Raw genomic sequence first — 27,005 nt, 5'->3', positions numbered from 1 at the left:
CGCGCCAAGTGCGACGAGAAACCGCACGGGTTGAACTGGGTTGATGCACAGGGGCACCAAGGTAAATATCACCTAGATTCATTTACACTCTAAACGCGATCACACACACACACACACACACACACACACACACAGCTTATATAGTCCATGTAGAAAAAAATTGCCAATAGAATAAGACTCTCTGGATGTGTGTGTGTGTGAGAAGCAGTACTATAACAGGCTGTGTGTGTGTGTACTATAACAGGCTGTGTGTGTGTGTGTGTGTGTGTGTGTGTGTACTATAACAGGCTGTGTGTCGTCTGCCGTATTTGAGTCATTTCACAACTGTGTTCAGAGAATCAACAGGTCAGGTGCGACAGTCGTTCACCAGCACCAAAACGACTGCTCAGTGACACGGATTTAGAACAGTCAGAAAGTGACACTGGGCCAGCTGTGGGCCAGAAGTATTTTTCTGCTTGCGACTCTAAACCAGCAGTGCCGACTTAGAAACGAGTCCGGGCCAAAGTCGCTGGCTATCTGGGATGGTTTGGAGAGACATGTCATCTGTTGGTGTTGATCCACTGTGTTTTATTATCAAGTCCAAAGTCAGTGCAGTTTTGTTTTCCTGCTAAAGCACTTCATGCTTCCCTCTGCTACTGACAACTTTTATGGAGATTTCATTTTCCAGTAGGACTTGGCACACTGCCCAATGCCCACACTGCCAAAAGTACCATTTGGTCTTCTTTTTTTGTTGTTGTTAACAAGCTGTTACCCGCTCCAAAATAAGAATGTCCAAAAAATATCCACACCACAGGTGTAACCAAGATTGATTTCTTGGCTGCTGTTGATGCTGCCATCAAAACTTTAGCACTCCTTTGTTGTACAGTCAGCATTACAATAGAATCATCAAGTAACAATATTAACCCATAAAAAGAAAAAACAGATAGAATTTGTGTGAACATGTCCAGAACATAAGCATATAGTTTTCAACTAGGCTCAGTTCACATCTGCAACAGTTTTTTTGTCCCTGAAAAGTTTCATGAGGAAGGCTGACATACCAATTGGTGTTATGTATATAATATTCCGATTTTCTAAAACACTGATTTTTTTTTTATGGCTGTAAGCCATAATCAATCAACAACAATAAAAGAAATAAAGATTTAAAATAGATCGCTCTGTGTGTAATACATCGATAAAATATATGAGTTTCACATTTTTTGACTGAATTACTGAAATAAGGTTACTTTTTAATGATATTGTATTTTTTTAGATGCACTAGTGCTTGAGACTGACCCACAGAGCTCTATGGGATGCACTTATAATATAAGTGACACACATCCGTTCAGCTAAGGAAGAGAGAGGCAGCGTCTCACAGACTGGTCCCATAAAACTGTAAATATCGACGTAATCTCGACAAATTCTGGATTGTTATATACCTGAACAGGTAATGCACATTCTGACAGTGTTCTTATGGTGGGTGAGATTATTTAAAGCCCTTTAAATGTCTGAAAAACGGGGTAAATGGATAGATAGATGACCTAACTAACGCTAGCTAAGCAGGGGCAGCAGTGTGTGTCAGCTGTGCTGGATGAGCTGTTTTTACTGGGCTGAATTGAGGGTAGAAAACAAGCTTGAGCATTTTTTAAATATTTTTTTAACGAGAGCAGAGAGTTATCTACCTAAATGTGCTTTTATTGTCTTTAAACTGTGAGTTTGTCCTTTTCTTTAATACCTTTTTTTTCATTGCCAGACAGCCTACGTTGCTAGCTTGCCAGCTAACGTTAGTTAAATATCTGCCTTAGCAACCGTAGCTAGCTAACGCTAAAGCTAACTACTTAGCTTAGCTTAGCGTAGCTAGCTTGGCTTCAATTGGTGACTAGCGCTAACGCAAACGGCTGGTTTAGAACAGTTTATTCGGCATATTTAAGGATTAATACCTTAATATCTCACTGCTTATACAGATAACATATTTCTTACACATCTCAGGATAAAAATAGAGGAGTATTTCTCCTTTTTTTCACCTTTAAGCTTCACTAGCTTGGCCATGCTGTTCAGTTTTTGCTAGGTAGGTTAGCTAGGAGCAGATGTAACTTACTAGGTTACAGTATTTTTCTTGTTTTAAAGCTGGTTACCTATGTTTAATTCTGATAACTTGTATGTTAGGTAGATATATTGTATATGCTTGTTTTAGCAGGCTAACATTAGCCAGATTGCCCCCTTATAGCTAGCTAGCCTGAAAATAGCCAGCCTAACCCAGGTTAGCTGTAGGCAGCTTTGGTGTCTGAGCTTTGGTAGTTAGATGTTGGGTCACGATCAAGGTTTAATCTGTTTAATCTTTGTATTTTCCTGTTTTTTCCTTTTTCTTTACGTTTGTTGGCTTCATACAGAGATCCTAAAGCACCAGGACAGAGATATAGTACACTGTGAGGGATTTAAAACCTATTCCATTCAGTTTAACAGCCCCTTATCTGAATTTAGTCCTAATCTTTACATCATTTTAAATCTGTTTTATTGTAACTAGTTGAAAATATACATTCGACTTATTGTAAAATTTGATAGTTATGATATGTTATAGATGTTTATTGTTTTTATTTGTATGTTTGTTCACATATGTAATAGTGAACAGTATTTTAGCCGGTCATGCAGTTACCAATCAGTGCTTCAATAACTGTGACTCCTTACACACAGTGTGCACAGACTGCAGTAGGTGAAGAATAATATATATATACATATATTTGCCAAACTATGATTGATTAAAATTTTGTTAATTAATTGCCAATGACAATAATATCTTTGATCGCAATAATTTCTGGGAAGATATATCATCCATAAAAATTTGATATACAGATTTATAACGTAAATACGTTATAACGTAACTTATAAACAGAGTGATTAGACACATACCTATACCGGTATAACTTTAGAAACATATGTAGCATTTATATACCTTACATTATCTTTCAACCAACTGTATGCAAAATCAGCACAGAGCATTACCACTTCCAGGTGCCTTAAGACTTAAGGCTTTGTTCAATTCCTCAATGTGCCACAATGCACTGTGCAGAATTTTGACTTAACTTTAAAAAAAAAAAAACTAAGGGTATCATAACTGTCCTAGCCCTGTACAGCTTGTATATTTCAGCTGAAAAACAGGCAGTGTGTGAAAAGATGATACATTGAGCAAACTGCTATCATGCATGATAAGTGAGGCTGAACAGTATAGTTTGTGTATAATTTAGGTGAGTAGAGAATAAAACATGGTGCGTTTTTAGTCCAATGCTGGCATTTTGTCCTTTTGATGAGAGTGTGGGCCTGCTGCCATCGTCAAAATGAAACTAAATGAAATTTTTGGCTGAATGCCGAATCGCATGTTTTGCAGGTGTTCATTAATTTTGCCACATTCCTCACCATTGCATGAATTTAAATGGCTTAATCATTTTTTTTTTCTGTTCAGATTTAAAGCCATTCGAAAACGACAATAAATATTTTTAAACTGAACACTTAACCTTGTTAACATTTGTGCAAGAATATACCCACAAAGCACTTGGTATACATATGCTGTTTCTTATAAATTATTTCTCTTTTCATTTATTCAACCAAACACCAAAAGTGCCTTTTTTCTGTTTTCGCCAAAATAATTTCAAGTGCTGAAAGATTTTCCCAGTCAGTGAAGGGAAGCAGCAGGAAAATGTGGGGTGCAGCCCGTTATTACTGCATGCAAAATGCTGGGAACACAGTTAGCTAGCTAAATTATCATTGGTAATATTTAATTTTGGTGTCCACAGTCTGATGTGTAAGGTAAATTGTACCAAAAATCTCAATACATCATAAATATTACATGGGTGCGTCATCTTAAGTCGTAAAATGGTTCACCTAACATGTGCTGGAATGCTTTGGGCAGTTTTTGTTTGTGCTGTTGAATCTTTAGGCTTTGAACGAAGGCTATAATGAGGCTATATGTCTTTGGCAGTTAAGCTCATTCTCTTTAAACTGCATAGATTATTGGCTTTTATTTGTGCACCATTCCTTTAAAATGCCTCCCATTCGTGAGGGGTACATTCTGAGCGTTCCTAACTGTCTCCCCCTGTCTGTGTTGCCATGCTGAAATTAGGTCACCAGCATCCAAATGGGACACAATACCCCCCCCTCTTCCAGTCTGTGATATGCTGGATATGCAAAAAAAGGGGGTACTTCAAAAGCAGAGGATTTCCCCCTCCTTCCTTCTTAAAACCAGCCCGAGCAGTTTTATGCCCTGTCAGCTTCTGAATCGATCTACAGTCTGCAGACTGATCAAAGCTCTGGGCTCCTTTGCTCCTGTTTCGGGACGCATTGTTAGGAAAGGAAGCCGATACTGCTGGATTAATATGCTTCCTGTGAGGATACATAAAACGCAGCAAGGCCCCGCCAGACATATCTGCTTTTGTTTTTAATGTCTGAGGATTAGCATTGACTAATCTGTCAAAAGAAGACTACTTGCGAAACAGCTGGGCTGGTATTCCCACAGCTGGAGCTGGAGCTGTGAATCAGACTGAAAATAGAAGGAAGGTGATGCTGGGTAGCGTAGTTTGTTTTGTTTTTGTTTGGAGTGGCATTTTAATATGACAATCGGTGACTGTAGGATAGTTGCTTTAAAAATATTATAAATAAGACAAGTGTTTAGATTTGATTGGTGTTTGATTACAGTGTATGCTGCATTTCTTTGTAATGCCAATCCTGGATGATGTAGCTCTCATTTCTGCATTTAATAAATGTATATGTATTGACAATGATGGAAGTATATGGAACATAATACCACATACTGGTATCACCCCAGATTTCCCATTTCGTAATTCCCACATTTAAGCACTGTGATTAATATGCATCTTTCTTTTTTTTTTTTTTTTTTATCTTTTTTTTTCTTCTAAGTATGCTTGGTATCTTTTTAAAGATATCCTGATCTTATCATATTGGGACCAAATCAGGCATATTTTAATAGGCTGATTCAGTTCCAATCTGTGTTCTCTGAGCCTATTTTAAATGCTTGAAGCAGTGATAAACATTCCTAGAAGGCACCAGAACAGTTTAGAATATGTAATGTTGAATTATGTTTTAGCAGAAAATGAGAACTTTGATGTAATATCAGTGGTATAAATTATAAAACGGTAAATGAGGTTTTTTTTTAATTCCTTTTTCTGCATTTTTCAGCTGTTTTTGCCCATTTACTCTAAACTGCAAGTGGAAATGCTCCTGCTGTGTGTTTACTTTTTAAATACTATTACTATTGTGAAAACTATTGTGTTTTCTGGACTGGTTAGAAAAGTTCATGCCTTTCTTAGCTCTTAAACCAGCACTGAACAATGTATTCGAAACAAAGACTCAATAAATCAATTTTATGGATAAAAAGACTGCCTAATATTCCTTTATGATGTGCTGTGTGAAGTAGCTGCAATAAAATATAACAATGTTTTTTCCTATAACTTTCTTGTTTAGAAAAAGAGACATATTGTGAGATGCTAATTTCCTTTTAGCTTAAACTAGATAAATGGTGGACAGTGCTGTGTGTACAACTGATGCACAAATAGATGAAAGTAATAAACTGTGTAATACTGTTTCATTCACTAATGTTGATCTGGATTCTGAACTTGAGATTGTTGAGATTCTGTCAAATTTCTAAGTAGGAAATGAGGGACTTCCAGTTGAAATGTTCTGATTAGAACTCAGATATCTTTATCTTGGGTGTTGGCTACCTTATTAGTTTGTTTATTTTTTTTAAAAAGCTGTTTTGCTGGTGTAGTTTATCTATTTTATGATCATTCCTAGAATAAATGCAATATTATGATGGATATTGGTTATTGTTTAGTTTTGTGCTGTCATTTTGTCCTTTCTTTAGTGTAATTGCAGATAATGGACTCTATATGAACAGGACTTTTCCCTTACCTGATATTTAAACCTGGGATGGAAAGTACCCAGATTTGGCCTGTAGAACAGCATGCTCAGCTCTGCTTCGCTCTGCAGGCCAGTCTACCTAAGATCCTGTTTATATTCACTCTGCCAGCGTGATCAGGCCGTGATTTCTAAAGTGCTCTTTTCATCCACGTTTGCTGTGTGATTGTAATCAGTGTTGCTTTATAAATGATAATAATGGCCTGGCACTGAGGAAATCAATACGGCAGCAAAATGGGATTTTATCTGATCGGCGTTCACCATTAAGAAATTCACATGATCACTAATCTAATTAAAGATGGCCTTGTATAACTGGTGAATTCAGCTATCCCAAGCAGGATATGTGGTTGAGACCGGTGTTAAATAGGACGTCTACTGCACAGAAAAGCATTGCTGGTAGTATGGGAAGATCTGGGGTAATGTTGAAGGCAATACCAGCTTCAGACTAGGTTCTCTAAAGTAATGAACTTTAGATCCAGTATTTTTCAGAAAACTAAAAAATATGTGAAAAAAAGGAAATAATTTATACCAGTGAATGATTCATTTATTTTAAGTATAATTGCATCATTTTTTTTGGCTGAAACCAAATAAAAGAAAAGAAACAATAGTGAAAGTTTTTTTTTCTTTCAGTAATTTTGCCACTTTTTTCACTGTTGCTACTGTAGACTAACTCATTACATCTATCCCAGAATAGTTCCAGAGCTTTTAGTCAGCCATCACATACTGAAAATTGTCGAAAAATCTCAAAATGTTTATATTTATTTTTTTTCCATTACAGTTATATATATATATTTTTTTTACTACCATAATGTCATCAGTTGATCTTCATATAATGTAACTTTTTTTTTGTTTGTTTCCTTGCTTAATATTGCCACTTTTGATGCTCCACAGTTGACTGACATGGTGACCCACCAACCATAATTATTTCCTTTAGGGTCTTTCCCCTTTAGCATCATGTTGAAATTCCTCCTCTGCCGGCGTTTCCACCAAGATTATTGGTTCTATCTCTATTGGTCTGTGCTAAGTGATAGAAAAACTCCCAGTCATATTTCTGCCAGCAGGTGGTGTCCTCAAAAACAGCTTATAACCAATTTTAAGCGTCTCAAAAGAGTTTTATTCTCAACCTTTGTCCTTTCCTAACAGTCCCTGGGACAGTGTTAGTCTGGAAGCCCTATTGCTACATCAGTAAAGAGCACCTTAACCCATGCTGGCTGGAATTTAGTTGTGTAATCAAAAATGACTATCTTCAATATAAATTATTTGGTGCCTTCTCTTGTTTAGCCAGACACCAAAATTGTATTTTTGCTTATATTATTTTATTTTTGTTGCTGAATTTGGTGCATCCTTAAGTTTATGTCATATTGTGCTTTATATCTAAAAATCTAAATTGTAGTTTTTAAATTGATTTTCTTTGAAAAGCAATACAGAAAAAATGTAGGCCATTTAATTCATGCAAAGGTGGAAAAAATGACAACCTGTTAAAAAAAACATGCCCAGTGTTTGTCCTTTGGCCAAATGTTTTAAGATTGTTTAGGCTGGCACATCTAATCTTTCAACATTCAGAGCCATCAGATCCTTACCAAGAGGAGTAGAATAGTGTGGTTTACACTGTCTTCATCTATGATGAATCATAGTTTCTCAAAGCTCTGCTATGCTGCACTTTAGATTGTGAATGTGTTCACATTAGTTTTGTAAATGAGTTCAGAAATAACTTCGCTGATATTAATAAGTGGGTCTGTAGAAAGTCATTTACAGCTCCAAATTAACTGTCAAATATATAAGTAAACACATTTTTCAGTGAGGCCTGTGTAATCATAAGCATTTGCTAAAAGTGATGGAGGACCAAGAGCTGATATGACGAGTCTGTTTGTGAAGGATTAAAACTAACCCTTTGTTACATGTTACACTTTCATATAAATATATCAGATTGCAGAATGTTTTCCTTTTAAACCCAGTTTTATTGGACAGTAATAGACACTTGTTTTGTTTTTTGTTATTTTCTCTTTTAGGAGTGATGCGCGTTCCACAGGAGGCCATTTGATCCATGAGGAAGACGGAAGACTGATCACCCAAAATGAAAATATGAGGCCAGTGCTTGAGTGAGGTATGAACACTTCTCGGTAGAAGTTATTATAATAATAATCTTTATTTATCTAGCACATTTCATCCATACATGACCACTTAAATGTTTGGACGCACCTCATGCAGTGTTTTTTTTTTTTTTTTTTTTTTTTTTCCTTAATTTTTATGATTTTCTACGTTTGTAAATTTAATATTAAGGACTGTATTCAAGCTATACAGGAACGCATGTTATTTTTTCTGTGAACCAAAGGTGTTAAACAACCCAGAATATGTTTTATATTTTAGATTCTTCTAAATAGCACATTTATCTTTGAGGACAGATCTGCACACTCTTGCTATTTTAATTTTAATCTCAGTGTCTTCATGAGGGAGAGTTACCTGGAATATTTTTGTCAGCGTCTTAAAGGAATGAGTTCCTGGAGGTGCTGAACAATAGCTGCTGTTTTTCCTTCACGCTGTGAAGCTCCAGCTCATCCCAAATCACCATCTCATTTATTTTTTAGAGTTTAATATGTCTCCCTAATTTGTTTTTAATGTCTTTTAATATTAATCTACAATATAGAAAATAAATTAAAGAAAGAAAGAAAGAAAAACACAGAATGAAAAGGTGTGTCCAAACTTTTGACCCTTTATCTAGTTATCCTTCCTGATCCCTTTTAAACATTTGTATTAATATATGTGTAACTTGTTTGGGTGAAAGTTTGTCTGTATTCATAGTATTTCACTTAGAATATCTTTATTTCCAGAGGATCCTTCTGTAGTATTTTGCAGCTGTTAAAGTCACAGTTTAAAGTGACTCACTGCTAAGTTTTTCAGGCCTGTTCTGAATTATGGAGAGCCTAAACTTTTCCTGTAAACAAAACACTTCACAAACCGAAACAGTGGTGGGCGTATTCTGGATTCTGGAGTTGTGAAACTGTACCCTGAAGCAGGGCTGGGAATTTGGTTCAACACACTGTTGGTACATTGTTGTCTAGGCTGGTTAGGGTTTTATGTGCTTGGATTTGACCAGCCATTGTGAGAGATGAAGGGTTGAACATGACACTGTGTGTAATTTAGAGCATGTACCAAAACAGCAGAAATGCCAGTTGATAATGGTGAGGGGTTTCACTGTGTTATTGCCGCTTCAGGTGTTCTTAAAATGCTGTTGTACAGATCTTCAGCAGTTCCTTGTGGGAAATTTGGCCTTTAATTGAGGGGGAAAAACAAATGCATGGTCATGCTGAGAAAGCAGTGAGTGGGCAGGGTGGGTTTTTAGCTGTGCTGCAGCTTTCTCAAGACAACTGTCTATCCATTTATAGAAACAGCAAAAATGAATGCTCGTTTTAAAGAGAAGAGTTTTTCGCAATGTTTATTTTAGTCTTTTCTTTGTCTGGCATTGACAAACCTGTCTTTAAAATTCCCAAAATTGTAATTGTGTATCTCCTGCTAGGGCTGCACGATATATCGTTTAAGCATCATTGTGATGTGCGCATGCGCAATAGTCACATTATTAAGGCCGTTAAATTAAACACGTCATGTTGCAAGGTTTTTGATTCTTGACACAAGAAGTAGATACACAGCACAGTCTCTGTGTCTGTGTGAGTGACAGGCTGCTGCTGCCTGAGAAGCGTGTGGAAAGCTGTGCACCTCAGTCCAGCACAGTTTTGCACAGCAGATATTTCCAATTACAGCTGAATTCACGCTTTTAATCCCAGAAAAACGCTCTTATATACCTTTTTTAAAAAGTATATTTAAATGCCTGATTAAAGGGCCAATTACTGTTGTTTTGCTGTTTTCCTCGGGTTTTGAGTTGAGCTCGGCACTGACTTAGCTCAGATCAGTCCGGACGCAAGACAACACACGGGTGGGGGCGGGGCTGGTGGCATCATGGGCCCTGCATTGTTTAATATTGCGATCTATATCGTCCAAAAAAAAACATTTGCAATGTAATATTTTTCCAATATCAGCCCTATTTCCCACTGTTTAAAGTATTTAAATGAAATAATAATTGTGTTTTCCTCACTACAATACTGGAACTATACAGCAAACTGTTAAAAAGTCTCTGGAAAACTTGAAAATGCCTAATCCTGTAGAAGTTGTAAAGTGTTATCTTGAGTGAGGTTGGACATTACATTTCATTACATTAATCGGATGCTTTTATACAAAGCGACTTACAAATAATGACGTACATTAGTAATAGAAAACATAGAAATTCAAGACACAAACATTTATCATGTTTAACATTTTCTTCCTTCTCTAGTGGGATAGAGAAGGAAAGGAGGGGAGCAGGAAATGAGGTTAGAAGTAGTTAGTATGTTAGAGGTGTTAGGAGAGTAAGTGCTCTTTGAAGAGCTCGGTCCTCAGGAGTTGTTTTAAATGTAGCAAGGGACACAATACTTAGGTGCCAATTAGTACGTTAATAAGTTTATCTTCTCTAGAGAGTCCTATTCTATTGGCAGCACTTCTCTACAGGGACTAAACTACTGAGTTACAGTAGCTGAATGCATTCATTAGAATGGGTGTCCAAAACGTGTGGACATGGCTGTAGATGTGGTGGAGGATGATCAGGTTGCTTGTCTGTTGCTAAATGTTTTTGCTGGCTGTCTAATTCTGCCCCTATAGAAGCTTGTTCAGTGTGAATCTGATCTGTGTAAAGCTTTGGCTGGTGTTGTATTTCTTAGATCTATAGTGATTAGGTAAGCTAATAGACAATGATGTTCATTACATAGCTTTGGCTTCAGTTGTAAAAGCTTGCAGATGCCTGACTGGCTCTGTGCTAACGCAATCTAATAATTCAAGTAATGAGAGGCTTGGTCTTGGCCTGGACGTGCAGAATGGTGGTGGTGGATAGGTGGAGGTTATTTGAATAAATGCTCACACCACTGAAATTTGCTTGTGGACACACACTTGGATGTTGTAATTTCTGAGTTTCAAGTAGCAAATTTCAAATTGAGCGCCCCCATAAGTCAGATATCCTGCTAGGAAACTTGGAAAAACTTCAACTCAAGTTTGGAAACTAAAAAAACTGCTCTGCACACTACCAGTATTATTAAGCAGTTTATTATCACTTCTGCTTTTAACCTCTGTCTGTTGACATTAGGGGCAGGTGATTATGGACCTAAAATAATATTACAAAATGTCAGGGTATTTTTCAGTCATTTTCAGAAAACGCATCTGCAACAAAATGAATTGAATTTGGCACACGCTTAATGTAACATAACTTAATGATCCAATATGTAATGATACTAATAATACACTCCACATATCTGATATGAGGCGTTGACTTCCAAGGTAAAGGGAATGCAGCACAAATTGCATGTTAGAGAATTGGTATTTTTGCTTCAGGGCTCTCACTTTTACACCACTGCTATAGATACAAATTATTCATCACACACCTGATTTTTGCTGACTCCACCCTTAGCTCAATTTGAAAAATGCAAAAAAAAAAAAAAAAAAGGGAGTGGTGGTTTGGGAGGGGCACTGGGTGATGTATGGGTTTAGAGGTGGGACAGGAGGCAGAGCTGCTAGTGGTGGGATGCAGATGATTGGACATCATTGACAATTGATCTGCATATTGTGATGCATCTGCATACCAAAGTACACGGATACATCATCCACAGCTATAGCACAGTTGAACATAAGAGTTCGCTGCAGAGGTGGAAATTGTTGTATTTTTAGTATTTTCTAAAGGTTGAGAAAGCTTTATAAAAAATGTAAGCAGATTAATATGGTTTAGTGTAGGGGTGTGCCATATCGTGTTGTACGCAATAATATCACCAACATTTTTGAACGATATTATATCCTGAAATATTGTGCCCACAAATAATTATCACAATAGGGTACTCATTTTTTGCTGTTTTTAGCAAAAGAAAAAAATTACACACTTCTAATTTACCATTGTATATAGATTATATCTGTCAAGTATCATTTGGTTTACTTTAATCCTGGATGTATGAAGATATTTAAAGTGTATTATTGGTATCATTACATTCTGGATCATTGACTTCTGTTACAAAACTGATAAAATTCTTGTATTTTTAATATCTCAGTTACGGGTGTGCCATATTATATACAATAACAATTTTATTTTTTCTCAGTGTTTTGTCATATCACCAAGAGAGTCGTATCACGAAAATACCATGAAATATTGTGATATTATTTTAGGGCCGTATTGCCCACCCCTAGTTTAGTGGCTCTTTAAGACAAATGTACAGGCTAAAATACAATCATAACTATTGGTCTGTTTGATAAATGTATGCTTTCTTTTGGTGAACACATTTTTCCCCTTTCCCCCATAAGTGAACATTGCAGAAGTAGGACTTTGAAAGGACATGCTGTCTTTGCTTTCTGTTTTATTGTACTGCTATATTGTATTACTCTGGCTTAGGCACACCCAGTGACAGTGAGGGAAAGGGACAATGTCAAGGATGCCGTTCACACAGATACTGTACGCTCACTGCCAGGCTGTTCACAAGCCAATTTGTGCCAGTGTTCAAGAGACCATTCCTGCATACTCGTACCTTTAGCTCAAGATTACTGTGGGTTCATTTCACATTCAAATTAGTTTCTTCAAGAGAAGCTTTTAAAGAAAAATAAATAAATAAAAAAAATAATAAAATTTCCATCTGCTTCAGGAAAACAGCTGGCTGAAATATGATGCAGTCTGTGCCACTTAAGCATGGCACTGCCTTATTGAGTGCTCCAGTGGGCAGAACAATGGTCACACATCACTAGTACAGAACATCAGTAATCTCATACTCAGCAGCCCTAATTTACACACACATACTTGGGCAGACACACACATCTCATTCCTGAGAGAGGCGAGCAGTCTGACTCCAGAGCAGGGTCACTAATAAGAACAGCGAGAAGGTCACCTTTTGTACAAGAACCGCTATCACATTACCAGTGTTTGTACTGAGCTACTGGAGCAATTCCACCACCTCACAAAGACATAAAGGCAATGAGTTTTTAAGGAAATAAATATTCCAGCATTTCAAGCAAAATCTCCATCTACTTTATCTGTAACTTACAGTCATGTGTGTCTGAAAGTTTTGGGATTTGCGGGATTTAGGGCCCTCTCTGGTGAAAATGAGCCAAAGAGTTGATGAGCGACAAGAGTGTACAGTTGTAGCGCAGAAAATGAGCCAAAGAGTTGATGAGCGACAAGAGTGTACAGTTGTAGCGCAGAAAATGAGCCAAAGAGTTGATGAGCGACAAGAGTGTACAGTTGTAGCGCAGAAAATGAGCCAAAGAGTTGATGAGCGGCAAGAGTGGCTCATTTTCTCGCTGCTTATCAACTCTTTGCCTAATTTTCTGCGCTACAACTGCACAAAAAGTCGATAAGCAGCGAGAGTGTGCTCGCAGTAAAACTGAGCCAGATCTTCTTTTAGAGGCTGTACATGTGATGTAAGTACGTAAAGAAACCGTGACGTGACCAGAAGAACTCCCGCGAAAAGCGACCCAACACCCCAGTTTTTAGAATTAATAATATATTGGGCTCAGCAGGGATAGTCGTCCAGCACACTGGTCCCATAAAACACAATATATTATCCCTTCTCCACTCAGAAATGCTTCTGCTTTCAGTTTAGAAACAAAATGATAAGGACTGCTGGTTTAATTTATATAATTCAGTGTACTGTTTTTAAATTAAATTTCGTAAGTGTGATCATGGAGATTTGTAGATCCTTATATATAGAAGCTGCCAGATTGAATCTCAGTAGATAGGCTTGTGCCTCTATCAGAAACATCTAATAACTTTATTTTATGTGGCTGTAATTTCCATATTTTGCACACTTATAGCCCACAAGGTTTTGGTGAGAATGTTTATTTGCACAGAGTATGTTTAAAAGAAAATCCTTTTAAACATTAATTGGAGGTCAGTTTTTTTTCTGAGTGAATGAATGAATCTGGTGATTATTTTTTTATTTTTTTGCAGATGAGTGAACAAGCAGATGAAGTCTAAGTTAGCTGTTCTGATGTCTTAAAGTTCGTAGTAGCTCTTGTATCCTCAGCACCATTAGCAGATGCATGGTTGCTTAGGTAACCAGCAAAAGCTTTTATAGCAAGAAAAAAATGTCTTGGGACAAATGAATAAATGTGACTTTTCAGTAATGGTATCTGAAGCACACTACTGAAATATATAAAAAATATTTTGCCCTCTCCACTCTCAAACACTAGTAGTGTACTAGTTAAACAATAAAATATTGAGGCTTGAAGCTTTAGCTGAGATATAAGGAAGTATAATAAAATAATAATAATAATCATTGATGATTTTACTTTTTATTATTGTTATTTTAACAAACTGTATTGATTTAGCACTTTTTAAACATTAGCTATGTATCTCAAAATGCTTTACAGTACAGAGTTAAAATAGAAATAAAAAAATCCTTCAAAACAAAGGTGATTAAAAGGTGATTAGGAATAGATAATAGAATAAAATAAAATGCAATTCTATACAAAAAGATGGATTAATAAGATCAAATGAAATAAAGAAAGGTGCCCAGTTAGTTTCGATTAAATTTGAAAAGTTGTTAAAATATGTGTCTGGATTACTTTGTTCTGTAAACAGGATAATTTGGTTATTCATGAATTGGGCTATATTTTAAACAAATTTCAGCTTATCAGCTGTTTAACCATCTAACTGTGTCTATATCCTCAGTTTGCATACGTGCTCCTCAGTCTGCACGCAGGAAACGATGGTGTAAAGGCATTTGTGTATATATGTGGCCCTGTATGACCTCTTTATGGCTGGTTTTATGGCACCTCTAATCGTCTGTGGTTTTGACCATGTATCTCTGCAGGTGTCGGTGTGCCAGTGATGTGCCATGGGGTACGACGTCACCAGGTTCCAGGGGGAAGTGGATGAGGATCTGCTTTGTCCCATTTGCAGCGGAGTGCTGGAGGAGCCAGTGCAGGTCGGTGTGCCATGCCAGTCAATGTGCAACAGGCTGGGAGAATATCATTGAAAAGTTACTTTATTTCAGTAATTCAGTTCAAAATGTTAAACTCATTATATAGATATAGTGATCTATTTTAGGTGTTTATTTCTTTTATTGTTGATGATTATGGCTTATAGCTTAATGAAAACCCAAAAGTCAGTATCTCAGAAAATTTTAATATTACATAAGACCAATTGGTACTTTTGGCAGTGTGGGCAGTGTGCAAAGTCCTGCTGGAAAATGAGATCCGCATCACCATAACTGACTTTGTACTTGATAAAACACAGTGGAGCAACACCAGCAGATGACATGTCTCTCAAAACCATCACTGATTGGTGGAAACTTCACACTAGACATCAAGCAGCTTGTACTGTGTGTCTGTCCACTCTTCCTCCAGACTCTGCTTCCTTGATTTACAAATGAAATGTAAAATTTACTGATGATCAGTAAATTGATGATCAGTAAAAAATAAAAATTCATCAGTGATGAAATCTTACAGCACTTCATGTTTTCATTGGCTGTAAGCCATAATCATCCACAATAAAATAAATAAACGCTTAAAACCGATCAGTGTGTGTGTAATACATCTATATAATACGAAATGTACATGTGTGTCATGATACTATTACCTGGCCCACGACTTTTGTAATGCAAGTTTAGGCACCAATATGAAAACGTCTCTTCACTGTATGCCTTGGTATGAATGGCACCTTCCTTACTGTTTATGCTGGATATGAAAATGTTATTTTAGGACACAGACCAGCATTTCGATGGAATAAAGAGCCTATATTGGAAATTGCAGAGTCACTGCACACTTAAAAGGACTATTTTAAGCAACACAATCAAGCGTCTGATGAGAGACGTTCTAAATATACAATCATCAACTGCCTCACTGATCCAGAAATGGTTTTCAGGGTAGTCTGAGATGCTGATTATCATAATGCCTTTAAAATGTTCTATCTCTGTGTCTCTCTCTGTCTGTCTTTTCTCAGGCCCCTCATTGTGAGCATGCCTTCTGCAATGCTTGCATCACGCAGTGGTTTGCGCAGCAGCAAATTTGCCCGGTGGACCGCACTGTGGTGACCCTCGCCCACCTCCGGCCTGTGCCCCGCATCATGCGAAACATGCTGTCCAAGCTGCAGATCTCGTGTGATAACGCAGGTTTTGGCTGCACCGCGACGCTGCGCCTCGACCAGCTGCAGTCGCACCTAAAGGACTGCGAACACAACCCCAAACGGCCCGTCACCTGCGAGGAGGGCTGCGGGTGAGTGGGTCATTTAGAAGTTAATGAGGGATTATATGAAGACGACTGGCATGTCTCTAAGTATTTGGAAATGGCAGCATTTTAAAGCAACATTTATGTAGCGTTTTTACCGTTCATTGCTTCTAAATCGTCTTAATTGCTAATTGGGAGATTAGCGTCTATGATCTGTCATTGCTAGCCCATGTTCAGCACACCTTTTAACTTCACTATGGAACTTTGGACACGTTTATAGTGCTGCATAGTCAGTCATGTGTAAAACTCTGTAATATTAGGCTACAGCATCAGTCTGTCTTAGTTCTGAATCTCTCAGCTTGTCCAAGAATGCACGCAGTCGTGTTTGAACCTGTGAACACAAGACCAACATCGATTTTGTAGCGATTCATGTCGGATCTTGCTGTATAGAATGTAGGCACAAAAATGTTATTACATTAAATTAGCATTTAGCATTACTTATTACACTTTATCATTTTATTTAGTTTGCTACCTATTCACAGACTTTCCAGTTGAAAGATACTCGCTGTACAGGACTAGTATAGTAGCGTTAGCTGAAGTAACTTTTTTAGCTTTAGTATTTGTTTGTTTACCAAAAGACTGTGTGCTTTTATCTGTGCAAATTTTAATCCCATGCAATCTACTGTGGCTTTCTGTGTTTTCATTGTATTGCCAGTATACAGTACTTACAAATGATGAGGTGCATAAGCAGTATCAGTATGTAGCAGCAGTCTTTTACATTTGTTAAGCTTCTCTTCATCTGTAAAGCCTAATTATCCTTATGTTATCTAGTCTAGTTTAAGATACTAGTCTTTCTTTTCTTCTCTCCCTCTCTTCTTTATTTCTCTCTCTTGTAATTGTGAGCTCAGGAGCAAGAAATGCCAATTCTCATTCAAGACTGATTTAAGGGGAAACTACTATTATCATTCTAAAATATTTTTGGGAAACTTGGTCCTAGCTAATTTACAGTACCAGTCAACAGTTTGACACATTTTTCCTTTATTCTTATTCTTTTCTTTTTTATTATTATTATTTCTAATTTTCTGCTACTCAGCTGTATATCCCTCATCACTAGTGATGCCACAAGACAAGGAGGTAAAGGCTAGCACATGCCTCCTTCGACATGTGTGAAGTCAGCCATCGCCTCTTTTGGAACTTTTTCGAAATTGCTGAGTCGCATCACAGCGTGCTTGGAGGAAAGCAAAGCGACTCAAAGACGCCTTGTGCTGATCGACATCACCCTAGGAGTGATGAGGAAAGAGTACCATCTACTGTACCCACCCAGAGAGAGCAAGGCCAGTTGTGCTCTCTCAGGGCTCCAGCAGCTGAGGGCAAACTGCATAGGGGATTCAACCCAGAGAAAATATGTTTTACACTTTAGATTATTTTAAAGTGGCTCCATTTGCTTTGATGCCAACTTTGCCCACTCTTAGCTTTATTCTCTCAGTTGGCTGTATGAAGTATCTGGAATGGTTCTCCAGCTGTATTAAAGAAGTTCTAGAGGTGCTGAGCTCTGGTTAACTTCTTTTCATTCACTCTGTGTTCCAACCCATCCCAAACCACCTGGGTTAGAGTTTTTATATCAGGTGTTTATGAAGCCAAGCCCTATTTTTCATTATTTTTTATCTACTACTTAATCACATGTGTTCTTTTATAGTTTAATTGTTTGATGTTAATCTTCAATGTATTAAAACAATACAAAAATAAAAAATAAAACTTAGAGAAAATGTGTCTGCAAATTTTGACTGGTGCTGTAAGGTAATGTGGCTGTATTATAATTTTATTTAATATAAATTTAAAAATAAATATCTCCTTTTTTAGGCTTGAGATGCCCAAAGACGAGATGCCAAACCACAACTGCATCAAACACCTGCGCAGCGTCGTGCAGCAGCAGCAGACCAAGATCGCAGACCTGGAGAAGACAGCAGCTGAGCACAAGCACCAGCTGGCTGAGCAGGTTAGACCTGTACACGGTGTTCCTCATAAGAGTCCTAATCCGAACCCTCTGTTTGATAATTGGCTATATTTTGTGTATCAGAGTTCAAAGTGAAAAAAAAAACACAGACTCTCCAACAGGACTGTGCTTGCAGCTGAACAGGCTTTCACAGAAACATTGTAGAACACTTTGGTGTTAGAGAAATGTTAGACAATAGGGCTGCTGGTAATTAATTCAGTGTTAATTTTGGTTTTGTTTCATTCTGTGCAGAAACGGGATATCCAGCTCCTCAAAGCGTACATGAGGGCCATCCGCAGCGCAAACCCCAACCTGCAGAACCTGGAGGAGACCATAGAATACAACGAGATCCTGGAGTGAGTGTTTTTCTTTCTTTCGTCTCTTACATAGTTCTGTTTTCAACATTTTAAAGTGGGCACTGTGATGCTGTTGTTGCTGTAATTAGAACAATTATACATGTTGTCTTCTACTGATCATTTGCAGCTTTTTGGGTAAAACTTTTACAATTGTTTTTTTTTTTTCTCCATTTTCAATTAAATTTGTTTATTTATTTAAAGACAAATGGGAACATTTAAGTTAATAGGAGTTTAATAAAGCTGTGTGCATGTAATGTATATGCTGTAGTATCAAGATATTTTTGCATTAAATAGGTTCCTGGCGATATGACCTTTTTTAAAGAAAAAGACTACACTATACAAAATGTAATGTTCCTATTTTATTTAATATAAATATAACCGTTTAATGCATTCAGTAGAAACAAAAAAATATTTTGTATGAATTAATAGTGTAACAACAATCTACCACAAAACTAAAGGATAGCATGTTTAGTGCATGTAAACTGCAAACAATTAAACGGAAATACAGTAAATAGCAAAACAAAAACAGCTTACAAAAATTCTCTATCCTCACTATTTAAGATTTGTATTTATTTATTTTTATATTTTTAACATTTGCAATATTATAATATTTTATTTCGTGCTTCTACTTAGTAATAAAGCTTTATATATATATATATATATATAAAGGCTTTCTCAGTCACAAGACATTGTGTTCAGTAGCTCCTCTATTTCCACTTGCTGTTGTGTTTACGTGCATATCCGTGGAAACGTGCGCCCAAGGTGTAATTACGGTGCGTAGCAGTGGACAAATAGCTATTTTATTAAACATGGTCGTTCCAGACCGGAATAAAATCACAGAAGATAAACCCCCGCATATAAGAGAAAACTACCCCAGAACCCCCTGAGAAACTAATCTCATCTGGATAGGGCTATAGTCATAGTTCTCCAACGAGAAGCATCCCTCACTGTCCTTTTAGAAACTCCTGAAGATAGAGCTCTTCAAAGAGTACTTATATCCTCCTACTTCTAACCTCATTTCCTTATTCCCCCTCCTTTACTCCTCCTATGCTACAATTTCCCCTTGGCCTCCTTTAGGCCCTGTCTAAAAAAATGATTTTGCCTTGAACTTCTTTGTCCTCTATTGCTAATGTGCATAATTTTTTGTAAGTTGCTTAGTTTAAGTGTCCGCTGAATGTAATGCAATACAATGTAATGTAATGTAATGTAATTCTTCTTTCCAGGTGGGTGAACTCCCTGCAGCCTGCCCGGGTGACGCGCTGGGGAGGAATGATCTCCACGCCTGACGCCGTCCTCCAGGCAGTCATCAAACGTTCCCTCATCGACAGCGGCTGCCCGCTGTCCATTGTCAACGACCTCATCGAGAACGCCCACGAGCGCAACTGGCCGCAGGGCCTGGCCACCCTGGAGACGCGGCAGATGAACCGCCGCTACTATGAGAACTATGTGGCCAAGCGTATCCCGGGCAAGCAGGCGGTGGTGGTGATGGCCTGCGAGAACCAGCACATGGGTGAGGATATGATCCTGGAGCCGGGCTTGGTGATGATCTTTGCCCATGGAGTGGAGGAGATCTTATAGTGGGTACTGAAGGAGGGAGATGGGTGAATTGGGGGAAATATGGAATATTGACTTGACTGGCTTAAGGGGATTCAACTGTGAGTCAATATCCCCTCTAAAATAGACCACAAAACAAAAGAACTAAAGTCCTAATTCAGATCCAGTGTCGGGATGGACCTGCCACTCTTTACCTCATATTTAAAAGAAGTATACAGTACTTAACATGGGATAAAATAGTATATATATTATATGAAGGAACAGAATCAACTGTGAGCTGAAGATGGAAACAAACAAACTCCAGCTCCTCCTCTTCCTGTTCTTATTGCCTTAAAAGGAACGTTCTAGAAAAAGTGGACCCTGAAGAAAAAGAAGAACCAGTTCTGATAAATATTCATGATATATACTGATGATATAAAGAAGTTTTATCGTCAATGCTGACATATTAAATTGAAGTGATTGTCTGTTTAGCCCTTTGCCACTTAATGCTGTCTCTCATGGACGGATGAGAAAAATGCCCAGTCCCCTATCATGCTTCACTAATGTAAATGGTCTAATGTTCTTTGTAAATATTGAAGATAAAGAATTATAAACATATATGCTGTCTATTCTTGGTATAATAGATTAGTTAATTTTTTTTCCCCCTTAAAAATTTCTCCCCTCTTCCCCCTGATTTTGAGTCATGTGCTTATTAGTTACCGTGAATCTCGTGGCCCCTTTTTGCTTAAAGCCCTAATTAGAACTGCTGCACAGATGATTGCTTCTGAATTACAGCTTAATCGTATATAATGGGTACTGTAACCATTTACTCTACTGGCTGCTGGTAAATTTAATGCAAGTCTGAAGCGACCGTGACACTGCTTTGGCAGTTCCTAATTAAGGCTTTGAGGTGCATTTGAGCTACGTTCACATAGCGGGTAAAAATGGCACAAATTTGTTTTTCTCACCCAATCCGAAAAATTTTATTTATTTAGTTTTTTTTGACTGTTCGCACTTAATCTTGTCTTGTTAATGTGACGTATGTGATACATTTCTTTGAACAGTTCACAATCCTAAACTGACGCTCATGCTCAAACGCGCAATGCTTCACATGAAGTTTTGGTTTCATTTTGTCCAGCGTTACAGGAGACAACAATGACTTCCCATGGCAACAGCTGGACTTCTTACGAAGAGTGACTTTTTTTTTTTTTTTTTGCCACATCTGCTTACTTAGTTAGTGTTTCTTAAAACGATTTGTTTTTGTTTAAGACTTGTTCCTGCAGCTATGCCCTGCTGTGGCCTCAATTGGCCATTTCTTTCATGCTTTCTAATTTAATTTGAACTGAAACATCAGTTCTTATATTTAAGGCATAACCTCACTGAATCCCTCACTTACTTCTGTTGTCTATTTTATTATCCTTTTCATCTCAGCAAATATGATGATGTAAAAGTTGCATAAATTCTGAGTCACATTGTCGTAATCAGAATATGTATTTAATTTAATACCACATGTAAAAGTGACCCAAAAAATGAACTGATTTTGCTGTTCACACTGCCACACAGAAAACACACGTGAGCGACAACATAGAAGTTGGCCTGTTTTTTACCTGCTGTTTGAACGTAGCCATACTGACCTGGGCCTGTATTTATATATTCATTATTATTTACGGAAAACAGATCCTAGATCAGTACCGCTTTGTGAATACAGGCCCAGGCCAGATAAAGCAGTCTGTACTCTTTATCTGCACAGCAGAGGTGATGGACTGATGTAAAAAGTAACATCTTCAGCAGCTGCAGTTTTTCTTCAGCAGAGTTTCTGCTGACAGTTTGTGGGGAAAATGAAACAAGCCTCGAACAAGATCCAGGAAATATCTGAGGGAAATCGAATCACTTGGTTGTTAACAGTGTGTGTGGAGACCACAATTGTTTTACGCCTTGGCTCAGGCTCCAGCTTAAACCACAATAAAAAAACATTACAAACCGCAGTGTTGGGACACCTGACCCCCATTACTTTCCTCTCGCTTGTCTCTTGATTCCTGCAGATCTTGAGGGCTCTGCCTGATTGAGCAGCTCATGTTCAGATGAGTGGTTCCTGAGCGTTTACTGTAATCCGCAGATCGGATCAGATCTGAATAATGGCCCGTTGTGGCTTTGTCAAGTCATGCACCGAATATTTGACAGCAGAAGGTATTTGGCTGGAAAAGGCAAAAAAGCACTTTCAGTATTAGGCCGAATTAGTTTACCACTTATAATTGATTGATAGCCATTTATATGGTTGATACCATTTAGAATTGAATTAAAGAATATTAGCAGAAATTATAGTTTTGTATTTGCATTTTCTTCAAAAACCTTGTTCGGTATTTGGTGTTTTGACTTTCGTCCAGATATTTCAATATTTCAAATGTTCCAAAAGTGACAGGAGATAAAATGTAAAAATCTAACCATACCTGTGCTGTGCAGATTTTTTTTATTATTATTATTTATGTGTGTTTTTCGGCAACTCAGTGTTTAGGGCTTTTTTTTTTTTGCTTGCTTTTATTTTGTGCAATTCTTTCCTCTGTTGAGGAATAGTGATTGATTTTGAGAAATTATTCTGCATATATATGTTTTGTCTTGATATTTTTTGTCTTCTGTACATAGTTGATTTTAAAGAAAAAGGGTCTGGTGTAACTTTTGTGCTGCCGTGTTGCTGTCTTTATTTTTTTATTTTAATTTTTGTTTCCCTCTTCTTCCCTCTCTCTTTACCTTTCCACCTTCTTCTCAACCAACCAAAGTGTTTGTGTTCTTGTGATTTACGTCTTTTGTGGGTTTCTTTTTGTCGTGCTTTTGTTCTGCAGAAATATCAATATGAACTGACGGATGTTGTCTCACTATAGTTTTATTTTTTTCCCCTTTTTTTGTTTGCGCCCAAATGCCCAGAGTGATTTTTATGGTATCCACTTTTAAATGCTCCAGATTAGCTTAGCTAGCAAGTGCATAACAACAAACAGGTCATTGAATGTTTCTGCTCAGCTCTAATCAAAAAATTAACTATATGTGTGTGGGGAACGTGTGGCTGCATATTGCTGCAGACTTTGCCTTATAAAAGCTGTGCTCTTGTTCAAAACAGTACACATGTATATTTGACCCTTTTTCTCGTTGGAAAGGGGGCACTACGTACATAGCTAACTCAGTTATATTGCTACTTCAGGTCTGTACATCAACTGTTCCATGAGTTCTGGCAGCCTGGCTGCAGATTTCACGTTTTAAAGGCATGCGTGTTCACGTTCAAGTCATATTTGTCTCATATTCTGGTATTTTAACCAACGGCAAAGTGTAAAACTACACTGATATTTCACTGTTTGTGTCTGTCTGATTATCTGATTATGCTCCACTGAAGTTGGAAGTGTGTATAAGTATCACAGATTGGAACATGCTACATTTTATATTCTTTCAGTCAATACAGATTCAGCAAGTCCTGAACTGACGGTATAAAGATTTTTGGCTTGTGTTCAGACTGCAAGCAATTCAGATTTTTTTCCCCCTCAAATCAGGTCTATTGAGATGGTTGTCTGCACTTTTATTTTCTAGAGATCTGTTAACATACTGTCTGTATTTTTTTTTTAATTAATCAGATCAGATTAACAGTTATCTTGACATCTGATTTGAAAAGAAATCCAATCTGTTGAGATTACTGTATCTTTTGATCTAATCTCTTGCAAATAAAAATGCAAATAAGTGTTAACATTGTTTGCAGCAATAAGTCTTCAGCACCTATTTTGTGGCGCTTTTCTTGGACCTCTGCACTTCAACCAGTTTAGATTTGATAGGTTCATTGTTTGTTTGTTGCTTTGAGTGACGCAAAAGACACTTTGAATTCCGATCAGCCAGACTGAGACATCTGTATGAATCTAACTGTAATTGCTTTTCAAAAAAACTTGCATCCAAATATGGGTTTGCAAGAATCTGATTTCATTGTGTTCTGGCTGTTTAGACTTTAAATAAAAAATAATCTGGATTCAGTCTAGATTTGCCACAAATCTGATTGAAGCCTGAGTTGTGCTGGCAGTCTGAAAATTGCCTTAGATAAAATGTTTTTTTTTTTTTTTTTTTTTTCCCCCGCTTTTTTAATTGTGTGATTTTGTTACAGGAGAATTTCATAAGACCTGCAGAACTGCTTTAGGCCTGCAGGAATGATCTTGTGATGTTCATGTCTTGTCTTGTCGGAGGTGAACCGTTGGGTTGGGAAGACTCTTTATCACCGTGCAGTGTCTTCTTTTGTGGATGTGGTGCTTTTTTTTTTTTTTTTTATCCCTCTTTTATTTGTTGCTTAATTGGTCGTCTTTTCTTCTGGCTTTTGTGCTGTGGAATATTGACACTATTAATAAACAGCAATGTTTATTTCAGAACATAGCACTGTCTGCTATCATTGAAGTCCTGTTTATGCAATTTATGTTTTATTAGCACAAAAGGTCAGGATTACAAGTACACAATTGTGTTCACATGCTCACAGTAACCAGTATACATGTGAAGCAGGGGGAAAAAAAGAATGGAACATTTAAAAAATGATCAGTTTAAGACCTTTTGTTTAAGATCTATAAGATCTATGGTTTTGCCATATTTGTGTGTGTTCGTTCTAATGCATATTTCTGCAAATGAAGTACAGTTGTAACTTGGGTTAACCAGAAATTATCAGATGAATATTGGGGATTAGGGGTTGACCATAGAATTAGAATACATTTCTCAGCTAGGCACATGTACACACAATTTGGTTTTTGAGTTTACGTTTAAAACAAGAACCAGAATAGTCTAAATGATTTGTAGACCGATTGGCATTATATAAATTCTATTCATATATTTTTATTTAAATTTTATGCTTAGATACTAAGCATAGTTTTAGTGCATGGTCCCTTAAAAAGTCCTGTTTTGTTATTGACCATAATATTTTGTAGAGAAAGAGGGCGCAAAGGTGGTGAGGATGGGTTGAGGGGAGATTACATGTGGTTGATTCGTGACCTGACTTGGCCTTCTGCTTTTCAGCAGTTCTTCCCCTGTTTTACCACAACATGGCACTAAAGTGCTGCTTTAGCGTTTTCCTAAGCTGTCTGCATCTATTTTTTTTTTATAAGAAGATCCTGCTCATATATCGTTCACTGCATTGTATCTACACTGAAAATAATATTTCAGACAAGCCTTCACCCTCTAAGCCTTAAGCCAATAGCATTTATACACACGTTGGGCTTTTCTGATTGCTTTCTGCACGCGCTTTTATTCAATTCCTCATCTCGCAGCTTCACTTTTTGCACACACAAACAAGCATAATCCCCTCTTGTTTGGTATTTGCTTTGGCCTGCCTATACTCAAATGGAGCAAGCCATTTTAATCCTGCCTTTTGTGGCAGTGTGGACTGGAATGCCGGTGCCGTGTGATCTCCACCGGGCCACACTTCTGCCTGCAGTCAGTCAACATATTGGCAGAGGCCTGTCAAGAAGATCCACACTATTGATTTATTGATTATTGTGCTGGAACTGCAAACTCAAGGTCTGCGAGAAGAAATATGCAGTATTGCTTCATTTGCTTATACAAAGCTTTTACAAACCTCACATTGCATGCACAAGAATTTGATTAATTTGCTCATGACATCTTATAACAGCATTAATATATTCTCTTAAGACTCTGCATCCTTATATGGAAACATTACGTTTCTGATTCTCATGCTGATACTCAAAACATTGACCCTTTAACCTCATATGAAGACACAGAATGTATCATTGAGTGGTCAAATTACATTACATTCAATTGATTGAAAACAAGATAACAGGAATCCCAATCAGAAGTTTCTACTGCCAGTCCAGACAGAAACATGGGCCAGGTAAAAATTCTCATCCAATTTGATGTTTGAAACTAGTTTATTTATTTACTGTAGAAAGCAAAAATGTTGTCTTTGCACTAACTGGGTCCTTCTGATCTTAAAAAAAGAGACCACTTAAAAATAATACATTTCTTAAATTTTACCAAATTGAACTGCTTGAATTTTTGCACCAGGATTATTCCACCAAATATTGATTTCTAAACTCTTACAACTATTAATATGAACATGTTTTCTTTACATTATTTGAGGTCTAAAAGCCTCTTTGTTTTCTCAATTTCTAATTTTCTGCAAATAAATGCTCTAAACTAAAATTATATTATATATATAATTTTATATATAACAATATATTTTTCAGGATTTGGGAGAAATGTTGATCGTAGCTAATAGAATACAACAACAATGTTCATTTTATTCAAACATATATCTATAAATAGCAAAATCTGACGTGAAACTGAAGTGGTCTCTTATTTTTTCCAGAGCTGTATTTCTTATAATAATTTAAAAAGTCTTATGTTTATTTAATATTTACTTGACGTTTTATCTTAAAAAAATTTTTTGTTCAATTATGTTAAATAAGGACACTTAGGGTTTGCTAATATGGCTTTAGCTAATACATATCCATAGCAGTTAGCTAGCTGTTTTGTCAAATTTAGCATAGCTAGCTATAACATCGTTAGCAACCTAGCTAATATAGACCTAAAATTCACAAACAGACTTTTTAAAGACTGGTCTGGAAGCATGAACACTTAGCATAGCTTATTTCTTATGGTAAAGTTTTATGTTTAAACAATGTCTTAACGTTTATTATCATTTTTTGGCTACTATTTTGTTCAATTATGGTTTAGCAATCATGTCCATAGCAGTTAGCTGTGTTGTCATATTTAGCATAGCAAACTATAGTCTTTTAAAGATCAGTTTTTTCAAAACAGGCATTTTAAAGACTGGTATGGAAGTATGAACACTTAACATAGCTTATTTTTCATGGTAATTTAAAATTGTATGTTTAATCTATGTTTATTTGATGTTTAATCTTGAGAATAGATATGTTAATTAACGTTACTTAATTTAGGTTCGGGTTGTTCACATTTTTTTAAAAGACTGATATGGAAGCATGAACACTTAGCATAGCTTATTTCATATGGTAAAATATTTT

The 27,005-nt window shown here is 36.9% G+C and overlaps 1 protein-coding gene across 1 annotated transcript; it reads left to right on the top strand.

The window, feature by feature from the left end:
- Positions 1 to 1,271: 1,271 nt before the first annotated feature.
- Positions 1,272 to 24,393, top strand: rnf41 (ring finger protein 41). The gene is made up of 7 exons (XM_049462909.1): positions 1,272 to 1,423; positions 7,911 to 8,005; positions 14,766 to 14,879; positions 15,896 to 16,167; positions 17,980 to 18,115; positions 18,365 to 18,468; positions 19,692 to 24,393. Exons 3-7 carry the CDS (start codon positions 14,790 to 14,792, stop codon positions 20,044 to 20,046), a joined length of 957 nt encoding a protein of 318 aa, XP_049318866.1. The 5' UTR covers positions 1,272 to 1,423; positions 7,911 to 8,005; positions 14,766 to 14,789; the 3' UTR covers positions 20,047 to 24,393.
- The last annotated feature ends 2,612 nt before the right edge of the window (positions 24,394 to 27,005 follow it).

Source organism: Astyanax mexicanus, chromosome 13 (assembly GCF_023375975.1).
Source record: "Astyanax mexicanus isolate ESR-SI-001 chromosome 13, AstMex3_surface, whole genome shotgun sequence".
Classification (NCBI taxonomy): Eukaryota; Metazoa; Chordata; class Actinopteri; order Characiformes; family Acestrorhamphidae; genus Astyanax; species Astyanax mexicanus.
This window is presented reverse-complemented; position numbering and strand designations above follow the sequence as displayed.